General features: G+C 35.2%; 1 protein-coding gene across 1 annotated transcript in view; it reads right to left on the reverse strand.

The window, feature by feature from the left end:
• Nucleotides 1–12500, reverse strand: part of LOC122253547 (uncharacterized) — a 21076-nt gene that overhangs the window by 1157 nt on the left and 7419 nt on the right. Inside the window, exons 3-10 of the mRNA XM_043016761.2 lie at nt 11237–11368; nt 10627–10839; nt 9131–9341; nt 6838–6983; nt 6234–6344; nt 5383–5540; nt 4605–4817; nt 1–3313 (exon numbers count right to left, since the gene is read on the reverse strand). The exon at nt 1–3313 is cut by the window's left edge and continues 1157 nt beyond it. Coding sequence (XP_042872695.2) covers nt 2780–3313; nt 4605–4817; nt 5383–5540; nt 6234–6344; nt 6838–6983; nt 9131–9341; nt 10627–10839; nt 11237–11368 — 1718 coding nt within the window. The 3' untranslated portion in view covers nt 1–2779. The remainder of the gene's footprint in view (nt 3314–4604; nt 4818–5382; nt 5541–6233; nt 6345–6837; nt 6984–9130; nt 9342–10626; nt 10840–11236; nt 11369–12500) is intronic.

Raw genomic sequence — 12500 nt, forward strand, 5'->3', positions numbered from 1 at the left:
AAGAGAAAAAGAAGGGTATAGGAGAGGAGAAAATGTGGAGAAGAATGGTTGTACATGCATACTTACATGCCAGTACACATTTGCCGAGACCATATTTCCCCATCAAATGCACTATTTGTATGCTAGCTTGCATCAGTAGTCAATAAAACTCTCCTATCAAAACAGCTGAACAATTCGCTCTTAACCTGAACATGGCCATATCTGAGTGCGACAATATTAAAAATACATAACCCATTTTCGACAAATAAATGCAACTCAGACATGGAGAGAGAAATACTGCTGGATGAAACTTGAGCATTGGTTTGACCTATGTGAGCCAAAGAGACATTTTATCAAACAAGAAAAATATCATTTATGACAAAGTATCTGCACTCTAGTCTTTCAATTCTACTTGCTCCAGTACTAACTTGAGTCACCTGAGTATATCTTTATTTTTAGACCTACAGAGTAAGAGTGCTTACAGCATTACCTCTAAAACAGTGATAACAGCACCAGTATCACCCTTACACAACCATCAGTAATGCTAATTAGTCTCAGAATATAATCATGCACTACATACAGGTTCTTGTAAATCTATTTCTAACTTTTAATTTTACTAATGTTTAGTCACTACTCCCTTTTTTTTAATCTTCACATCTTAGCATTATAACTTTCATGAAAACAAAGTTGGGACTGATGGTTGTGTATGTATGGTAATCTCTGCATGATTCTCATTATCAATAAAACAAATCAAGCCTTGTTGAAAATGTCAATATATCTTGGAAAAGTTTACAAATATAGATTGCCTTAACCAAGGAACAAGACTATTAATGCAAGATAAAACTAAAGGATAAGTACACATGTCAAGAGATATGTATTTCTATTGCCTCACAGTTTCCATATATTTGGAGTAAATTAAGATAAATAGCATCTTCAGACCAAAAAACACTTTTTAAAGACAAAACTTTAATGCACAGCATCTGCATCTAACAGCATTATGTTTAAAGAAATTCTGGGATACATTCATTAAAGCATAAAATCCTCTACCAAGGAATGAGTCCACAAAATCTTGGTATGCTTTAACTGTCACAAAGAATATAAAAAACAAAATCATTCAGATGAGCAACCAGTGTGTAAATCACATGAATATCAACAGCATCAATTTGGTATGTGTAATTTAACTATTCAAACTATTCAGTGTACACACAAATGTTCCGTGACTGAAAGGTGACATGAGAGAGAAAAATCATATTCTAAAAGTAGGAACTTATTTGCAACCCCAAAATTTCTTGAAGCATAGGACCATTGAGCACAAAATTAACTGTCGAGCAAGAAATGCAAACATGTAATACACTAAAATAAGCATACTGTATATTGCTAAAAATATGTCATGGAAAAAATATATCTTCATATATGCACATACAAATATGCAAATATGCATGTTCACATGTACAAATAGTTCTGTGAGCTTATACAGTGAAATGAGCAATGATAATCAAGAGATCAAAATTGAAAGAGTTAAGTATGTGGGCCCCTGAATGTTAATACAAAAGTTGCTTTTACACTACACACTATCATTATGAATTAAGTATCTCATTTACAAAGAGTGTGTGAATGACTCCTAAGGATTTAGGATATGGCAAATATTAATATGTTTTTTTCTTTTGTCTTTCTTCCTTTTTTTAAGGCCTGGTGAAACAGATGCATATTCACACATACAAAGCAGTCACACTCCAAAAATGCACAAACACACTTTTCCTATATCATACAAATAGGCACATACTCTCTTTTGTGAACAACACATTCACTGTATAATTTTAAGCACAGTTGCAAGAAAATATGTATGAATGTAAATGCCAGCTCAACCCCCAATATAATAAGGACAAAGCCATTAATCCTTCTCAAAAATTTAGATATGTCCATTGTATCTTTTCTAAACTTGTAGAGAACATAGAAAAAGCACAAATGATCCAATTCTTTTTACTATTTTTTGATAATCAATGCCTTAAAATACATGTCTTTCCCCTTGCCATCCTCCAAAATGCTCCCGTTACCCACAACATGGAGCTGTTTCCCTTGTGAGGCTTATCAATGGCATGTAAACAATTTGGTTTTCTTCACAAGTTAAAAAAAAATGTATTTCTAATCAACTCGAAGATAAATATATCAATTTGTAAACATGAATTTAGAACCATAGCATGTTCATAAAATAAAACAGGTATCTATCTGACAAATCATATCTGTCAGTCAATATATTACCAACTGATCACACAGGCCTATTTGCAAGTGTTATCAAAATGTTATCAAATTGTATTCATTTGTATGTTGGAAACAAAGAACTGATGAACATTTCAAATTCACTAAGTCAAGCCTTGACGTTCATACTTTTCTCCAAGCATTTCCAGTCGTCAAAATACTACCATTTAATGGTTTATCGTATGTTTAGTTGTATGTTAATTATCAAATTGAGCAGACAATTTTTTCCTTCTTTATTAAGCAAAGGTTGTCCATCTTAATATGATCTATACATTACTTTTGAAGCCTACCAACTGTTATGGTAACTATTATAGTTGGCATCTAGAAATGTTTTTGGTCTGCTACCATGAGGTCTTGGATGCTTCTGAACTTTTAAATCATACCTATTCTCTCACATAATAAGACTACCAACATGAATAAACCAGATATACATACTACAATAATGATATTGATATCAAAAATCATAATAAAAATAATAAAACAATAACTATAAAAATAATATAGACATATAACTATAATGCCTGAGAATCCATGCCCTCCTACCTCACCTTCCCAGTAAGATGTCATCATCAAGTTCAAACAAATCGGAATCAGAGAAACTGCACGTCGACTCTGACCTCTTCCTCTTGTCCTCAAATCCCAGCAATGTCTCAACGTTGGCGATGTCTCCGTCAAAAATTTTATCGACTTCGTCATCGCAGACAATCCTCCTATCAGGCCCATCCTCGGAAACAAACTTCTTTTCTTCGCTGGCATCACTCACGGGCGAGTACAGGAGGCTGTTCTTCTCTTCCTCTGGCATCTTGATAGCAACAGCAACATCCTCCTCACTCTTCTTCTTCTTCTTGGTTTCGGAGATGTTATCAATGGCTGGGAGCTCTGGCTTGCGGTAACACAGGGCTGCTTTCCGAACTGCACTGTTCACGTCAGCCAGGGAGTACGAAGAGGAGGAGGCTCTCTGTGATGCCCTAATCTGTGGACCCCAGAAGAGCTTGCAGTCGAGCCATGTCCCGTTGTGGATCCACGTCACCAGGGAAGCCATCTCCTGCAGCAGGTCAAATCTGCGCACGCTTGCAATCTGAAAGGGTTGTGTCAAAATGCAAAATGATATGTCATGTGTATGTTATGTGTTATGACTATGTCTGCAACATTATATTGATACACATGTAAATATAAGTGTATATATCTACACATGAATTCCATTATGGATAAATATATACATAATAATAATTATAATAGTAATAGTAATAATAATAGTAATAATAATATCAATAACAAAATAATATCAATAATAATGATAATAATAATAATGATAAAAAAATAATAATAATAACAATAATAATAATAAGTAGAAGAATGATAATAATACTAATAATGATAATAATAAAAATAACAATCATAACAATCATCATGACAATACTTATTACAATAATGGCAGATCTTGAATGATGTAATGGCTAACTAAGGAGGAACATAAGGCCCACAGGCCTTGTATGCAAATCCTATACTAGTCATGAGAACAGAAAAGAAATTACATATTTCTAAAAATGCTGGTTTAAGCAAGCTAGTGGAGACTAGACATAGCACTCTTCAAGTTGAGTTAACCCATTGCAGAAGGGACAGATTTAAGATAGGCGATGCAAGATCACAGTCAGTGTAGAAAGAAGCCAGAACTGTTAAATCTGGATTTTACTATAACTTAAAATGGAAGGAGAATATAAAACGAGTATTGTAATAAATAAGTGTCTGGGATGATGACATCATACATCACAGGGAGTCCCCCACACTGAACAGGTTATACTGACATACTATACGGGGTGCCAGTAACCAGGGAAAACTCTTAAAGAGACATATAATTCAAAAGAGAAATTCCCATGCTCATGGTATGTGCAAATCATCTATGGAGGAGGGAAATACAGCATCATGCAAAGGCAACTATGAAAACAGGCTCTGGCCCTATTTGACAAACAAAGGTGTCAACCCAATTGCTCCTAATTGCAAAAAAAAGAGGAATTAAGTGGAGCTGAGCCGTGGCCCCATCACTCACAATCAAATAATAATAATAATAATAATAATAATAATAAAATTAATAATAATTATAATAATAATAACAATACTAATAACAAATATGAATAATGATAATCTTAATAAAGAAGAATGATTATGATAATAACAATAACTACAGCACCAACAATAAAAACATTAATAATAATGATAATGATAATGATAATAATAATAACAATAGTAGTAATAACTATGAGAGAAGTAATTATAACAATAACAATAATGGAGACAAAATTCAATAAAAGGTTTATAAAACCTCCCACATCCTTAATTACAAACAAAGAAAAAGAAAACTCATTCCATACCTGGCACGGCACATCGGCACTAAATGGTAGGAGGACAGTGGCAACTTTCTCAGTGACGTGATGGGTGACAAAGTAATGGCCCATCAGGTAGCGCAAGGCAAAGAGCCACTGGTCTCGGATGGGAGTCGTACTCTCCCCATTCAGGTTGCCTGGCACTATGAACAGGATCTTGCTGGCTTTGTTCATCTGTTCACTCGTCCAGTCATTGGGGTTCTAGAGGGTGGGATGAAAGGAGGATGACATGTACGTAGGTTGTCTACGTGTGTTGGTGCTAAAGCATATGAGCTGTGACTTTTAAGTTGTATGTGTGGTTTTAACACATACATATAATTGCTGTATTTAGGAGTGGAGTATTTATGTACATGTGTGTGTGTGTGTGTGTGTGTGTGTGTGTGTGTGTGTGTGTGTGTGTGTGTGTGTGTGTGTGTGTGTGTGTGTGTGTGTGTGTGTGTGTGTGTGTGTGGGTGTGTGGGTGTGGGTGTGGGTGTGGGTGTGTGTGGGTGTGTGGGTGCGTGCGTGTGTGCCCGCACGCGCTCGTGTGCATAGTTGTATTATATTTCATATATATAATTTCTATTTTAGAAATTTATCATATAAAACTTGACAAATATTCAAGTATCTCTACACATTTGGCACAAAGAGGAAAGAATTCCTTTACAGAATGACATCTATGAACTTTATGATAAAGAGAACAATCCTGTAAAACTTAAAGAAAAAAAAATATATATATATATATACATACACAGAACCAGATAATCAATAAAATAATACTCTATACCTGTGTTCCCACATCAGTGTCCACAACATATGGCTGAGCGTAACAGGCATCCTTCAAAAATCCAGCGAGTGTCTTTACTAACTCCAAACATGCACTGTTCTCTGGTAAGTAAACCAGCAGTACACTGGGCAGGTTCTTCCTCAAGGTCTCCAACAGTTCTGTTAACAAAGACAAATATGTAGAGACAGATTAATAATAATGTGACCTTGGACCAGTGTGACTGCATTGTACTATGGGACTTACAGCCACAAGCACAGGTCACCTTCCTCTTCTCCATCTCAATGTACTTTTTTTTTCATATGGAATGGTCTTAAAAAAAATGGAATCCCTGTCAGATTGGGTGTAAAGGTCATAAATAATTGATAGGGACTCTATATTACAATTCTAGGCAATTACAATATTGAAAAGGCCTGTCAGTTGGTGTATCTAAAGCTCACATTACAGTAAAATACAAAAACTGACAACCACATAAAATATTCTAGTATCATAACAAAGGAAATGTCAGCCCTAGATAAGTCATGTGATACTCCCTACTTCTGATATTAAACCTGTCTGGTCTGCAGCACAGATTTCACGGTTGCCTGTTTTGGGGTCCAAACTCAAAAATGGATGCCCAGTATCCAATGAGTTAATAAATCAACTTTAATATTACATATAAAAATAATTGCTCTTTAAACAAAAATGGTTAAAACCCTTTTCTTATTTACTGTAGTAATGACCATTCCTTTAGATTATACCAGGAGATGAATATTCTACTGTAGTAGTGACCATTCCTTTAGATCATACCAGCAGATGAATATTCTACATCCATTATCATAACTGGTAACAAGATTAAATCCTCTGTAACTTACTCTTGTTTTCTTTAGTGCGATGATGAAGGGTGACGGTGAAGGCAAACGCAAATATCAGTAAGAACATAAAGCTGATTAAAATCCACATTCCCAGCTGGCTCTCCTTCACCTCTGTAAATCAGACAATGTAAATGAGACAACACAATACACCTTGCAAACAGCCACTTTATTAAATCATATATTACCTGATAACAACACTTCTTTATGAAAATTACCATTATATATGTGATAGAGAACATATAGGAATCACTGTTATTTCCACCTTGCGAAAACACCCTTCATGAAATAAGTCCTTCACACACTTAACTTACAACATATCACCCAATGAAACCACCAAATAATGCAACATACAGAAGACAACGAGGTATAAAACATATGAATCACTTCTATTATTCTTCTAGCTAATTACCTCTCTTAACTCTCTCTGGACGGGTGGTACAGTACTGTACCGCTCATTCAAAAGCCCAGTGGCCGGGCGTCACAGTATTGTGCCACCCATTTAATTGATTTAGGCCTAAGCGTTCGAAAGCTCCGGCATTGTGACATTCAAGGCTAGAATGCCCCCGTCGTGAGTGGGTTAAAATAACTTCTTCATATAACTTACCAAAGACCGGTGACAGCGAAATGTAACAGCCACTGGCTGGACATTCGGGAGAGACAATCTGCACAGTGACTGCGTAGTGAGCTGGGGCTCCCCAAGAGGGTAACAGTTCATTCCAAAGGGGTGGGTAACCATCCGTCCCAACAGCCCTGGAGAGGAAAAGAGTGTGTGTTCGGGATGGGGGGGGGGGGGGGGCTGTGATCTCATTATCTCACTCCTTCTTAATGTAATTATTTGTTTTTAGAAAGCAATCTTATTGGTAGGTTAAAATACATATTTTCCATTTAAGGGTAATATCACAGGCAGATTACAATAAAGAAGGTTAAATATTTAATCTAGACATCTAGACAGGGGTAGGGGTAGGGAGTAGGGAGTAGGGGTAGGGGTAGGGAGTAGGGGTAGGGATAGGGAGTAGGGGTAAGGAGTAGGGGTAAGGAGTAGGGGCAGGGAGTAGGGGTAGGGATAGGGGTATGGTTAGGGGTTGGAATAGGAATAGGAATAGGAATAGGAATAGGAATAGGGGTAGGGGCATGGTAAGAATAGGATAGGAGTAGGAGTAGGGATAGGAGTAGGTGTAGGAGTAGGGGTAGGAGTAGGAGTAAGAGTAGGAGTAGGAGTACAGGTAGGAGTGGGTGTAGGGGTAGGGGTTGGGGTAGGGGTAGGGGTAGGGGTAGGGGTAGGGGTAGGGGTAGGAGTAGGAGTAAGAGTATGAGTAAAAGTAAGAGTAGGAGTGGGAGTAGGAGTGGGAGTAGGGGTAGGAGTAGGGGTAGAAATAGTGCCAATGATAAAGCATAATCAGTAATGACATCAAAGTTCATCCTGGTTACGTAAGCCTTTAACAGACTGTTTCTCTTAATAAGACAGTAGTGCATCCTAGTTCTACATCCACTAACCTTCATACTAACTGGTCCACTCTTCATATCAATTAGAATTACAAAACTGACCCAAAGAGAGAGAATAACAACACTACAAATATCTCAACCACTGAGAGTGGCACATGCTCTGTTATTATTAATTCAAGAATTAACCCACAGATGCCAGGAACACGCACTGTTCCCTATGGTTTTGTTTTATTATCTTTTTTACATGCAATTTGATTCCATGAGTGCTTAGTCACCAAGAAGTCAATTTGTAGACTTATCTGAACTGTTTACCCCATTCCTTGATTTTTTCACGATTTATTATTATTATTATTATTATTATTATTATTATTATTATTATTATTACTATAATTATGATTATCAATGTTACCATAATTATCATCATCTTTATAAAATTCCTAAAAATTATAATGGTAATTTTTTTCTTCAAAAGTCCAGGGAATGGCACAAATACATGAGGTTAGGTAAGCCTAGTCCTTGGCCCCTGGGTAACTATGTGAAGGCCCCTATAATAACAATATAATAAAAAATAATAACATTATAATAAATAATAATAATATCAACCAAACAAAACCATAGTGGGCAGAATGTGTACACATGCATATCCTGGAATCAATGGATTAATGCATCTAAATCGTGCAAAATATGAAATATCTACGTCTTAGAGACAATGATAATCGAAGGCAGAGAATTTCTACCGTTTGCCATACTAGCCAGAAAACAGACACATGATGCACAGAGGATTTCACAGGTGACCTTGGAAGACTTCTAATATAGTTGATTCATGTCGCATATAGATGTCTATCAATGGATAAATATAATTGTTATACTTTTCTTATTGACTGTATCTATGAATAGGTTCAAATGATCCAAACATTCCCATCATAAGAGGTAACTCATGAATATCACAAAGTAAAGGTAACCATACACATGATTTTCACAATACACACAACACAATCTTCCATTTATTCACACATACTGAAACTGAGAGAAAAAAGAGAAGAAACCTACAAAGTAACATTCGGCATAAAATTTTAAAAAATAAATAATAATAATAATAATAATAAAAATAATAATAATATTAATAAACAATAATGACAATAATAACAATAATAATACAAATAATGATAATAATAATACTGATAATGATAATACTAATAATAACAAAAGTAATGATAATGATAATAACAATAATAATAATAATAATAATAATAATAATAATAATAATAATAATAATAACAACAATAATAATATCAATAACAATAACATTGACAAAAACAAGAAAAAGAATACAAAAATAATAACAATAATAAAAACAAATAACAAAATGACAATAACTTAAAATAACACACAAAAAAAATCATAAAAAAAAGAAAGAAATACAAACAAACAACAAAAGACCCCAAATATCCTACGTTTCTGGCTCTTGCACAACACGCGAGACAAGCACGCTTTGATGGAGACATTGCAGGTCTGCATCCAGACATTTCACAAGCGAAACGTTGTAGGAGAGCTTCCCGAAGGGTGCGGATTGTATGGTCACGGGCAAGTGCGGGGAACGTTGGATATGGTCAAGGTGCAGGAAGAAAAACACATGCCAGTCTGGAAGCTTGGTGTTGCTAGGATCTGCAAAATTTTGGGTGTTGAAAGATATCACTGATATATTCTTGTTTTTTCCTTTTTTCTTTGTTCCTTTTTTTGTGTGCGGATGTGTGTGTTGCGTGTGTTCGTGAGACTGTGTTTGATTTTTGTGCATGTGTGCTCACATGTTATGTGCTAGTGTGCTTGAGTGTGTGCAAGTGTTCATATACATGCATATATGATCTACTACTTCATTAAGGAACTATATTTAGGGAAGGATCTAGTTCCTATGAATAACTTCTTTTTAATTCTAAAATCTACTAAAAACTTTTATGTCTATTCAAAATGAGTGATAATAAACAGAAAAAAAACTTTAGTCTGAATTTCTCCCACTTACTTGGACTATTTAAGGAAAAGAAAAAAAAAAATGAAAATTACAAGAAAGGCATGTCAATCAAACAATTTTTGATATGTACAAAATAAAAAGTCCAACAGAATCAACTGAAAAAGAAATTTATAAGTACTTAAAATCATGCTTAACTAAAAGAAATCTCATTTGCAAAACCTTATGCATTATAAATCATTTATTGGATACTTTCTTGAAATTTTCTTTCTCAGAGTGGTTATTCTCTGTCTTCATACTTATATTATATTAATATAAATACAGTGACTACTTTGACATATCAAAAAGGTTCTAAAATAACCAAAAACTTTTATAATCATTAAAATCTACTTTTACTTCTGACCATACATTATATGATTATGTTGTAAGTAATCCCTAATATTATACTACTTCAATACCTATCTTATAAATTAATGATCTTAATTGATTTAGAAAGGCTATCCCAAAAAGTTTTGCAACATAAAGCAAAATCAATAGGAAGAGAAAATATCTTGCAACATGTTTCATTTATACCCTACCACTACAAAAGAGGAAATTTTCAGGCTCATGCTTCTAAAATCCAATAAAGTAATTTAGAAAAAAGAAAGAAAGTAAGTTACTGATTCTCATCCCTTTGGACAAGACAAAATCAGCAAAGAACATTCAAAGGTAAATATAAAATTGATAATCATGGTGCCAATGCCACTGATACAAACACTATGGGTTCTTGATTTTATAATCTGAGAGGAGCCAAGTGACAAACCTCAATCTAATTGGCACAACAAATATGAACAAAAAGAAAAATACAAAATGCAAAACCTTTGGGGATAGCTGTCCTCTAACAAAAAGAAACTATCAAAATAAATTAAAATGTGCACTACTCTAGCTAAAAATCAAATGCTATCCTCATTGTGTCCCCAAACAGAGACCCAAAATCTAAGGACTCACTGAAATTCTCCTTCCCCGGCACCCTGAAGCCAAAGTTACCCCCCGTCCCTCGGTCTGTGATGATGGACAAGTCATAGGCTTGGTTGTAGTTGCTATTGAAGAAGACACAGTCCCACATCAGTGTGTCCACCAGGGGGAGGGTCACGTTGGACAGTGTGAAGCTGCGGCAAAGAGATTCAGGGTTCTCCCGTCTCCGGTAGCGAAAATTCAGGTCTGCAAAACAGGTGTATAAAAACTATAAGGCTACCAATGCTACAGATCTACCTATGACTGCTTTGTCATTTACAAACAAAGTCCATTACAATCATTCATAATTCTACCGATACAAAATCAATATTTATTTACATATGACAAAACTCTAAACTCACTTTATGCCTCAATCATAAAAAAAAAAAAATAAATAAAATAAAAAATAAAAATAAAATAAAAAATTAAAAAACAACATGATACCTGTTTATCATTTATGATATATAAATAAATATTTCCACCACTCAAGTAAAATAGAATATTTATCTAAATTGGAAATGACATCTTCCAAAACAAGGAACCAAAAATGACCCAATCCACATTACCCCATTAATTAAATAACTGATGACGGCCCAGCACTTACTCTGCCAATTCGGTGAAACAAAAGTCAAGTTCAGGGCGGCTCGTTCCTCCATCCACGTGTTGTAGAAATACATCCGCAAAATAAAAGGCAGTTCGTCAGGTGGTGCAAGGTAAGCTCTTCCGATGTAGCAATCTGTTGAGAAGAGTCAAGTCATATGTAGACAGAGACCCAAAACAGTAATTCTGGTCCTCAAACGTAGTAAGAAGGTATATAAAGGCTTTTTATCTTCTTAGTTAGATTAATTTCATCTCTAGCTACCACTTTTTTTCATTTTACAATAATTCATAACAGCTATTGTCTTGATTGGCAAACAGATAAATAGGTGCCACCTATTATATATTTTCTTCGCCGTCCAAAATGACAATAAAGATAATACCATTGCCACAACTCTAGGGAAAAAATTAACCCATCGTAGACAGGAACAGTTTTGCTGACCCCATCCTCAGGATGGGGACTAGTGCCTTCTGTGTGGCACCCCAGATGGGTTTCATTTCAGAATGAGGAAACTTCGCACTCTTTCATTCACTCATTATAATCCTAGAGCCATGTTTGTGCTCATATTTGTTTGTGTTTAAATGTATTGTGAGACTTATATGTGCCATATGGCTTTATTAACCTTATGGCGACGGTGCGTCACATTCGTGTGACACAGCTAAATTCCCGATGCCGGGCAACATGCCAGCGTGATGTTTTCAATGCAATATTGCAATGGCCCGGCGTAGGGGTTTTCGCGTAGCGCGTGCCCCGTCGGGAAAGGGTTAATGTTGCAGTAGCCTAAAATTATAGCACATCAGCTCATTACGTTCTTTATGCTCAGTGTGATAGCATTTTTATGGAATGACAAAAAACAACTTCATTCTCCTTGTATTCAAGTATTCTCATACACAAATATAAAAGAAATAACTATACACAGTCAAGATCCATGAAGAGATGGGGAAAGGAAGGAAACCTGTGTTTAGGACCCTGGACATGGTCTATGTCACCTTCCTCTTCTCACTCTGCCTGCACATCCTACATCGCTGAGCAAAATGTTAGCATCTGAAGATAGTGCTTGATAGAAACCATGAACAGGTGCCATTCTTTCCTGTTGGTGCTAGGAGCGAGTGGTGCTATCTATGTTTTGAATTCTAAACTAAACCTATTTTGCTGAATATTATTACAGTAATATAGAATATTATTAAAGTAATTATGACTACAATATTTTAATCGTCAGTCAGTAAATAGTTATTATCTATAGCACAATAAAGAAACACAGTGATCCACT

This window comes from Penaeus japonicus, unplaced genomic scaffold (genome assembly GCF_977035675.1).
Source record: "Penaeus japonicus unplaced genomic scaffold, GWHDUDI00000001_assembly GWHDUDI00000027, whole genome shotgun sequence".
NCBI classification, from domain to species: Eukaryota; Metazoa; Arthropoda; class Malacostraca; order Decapoda; family Penaeidae; genus Penaeus; species Penaeus japonicus.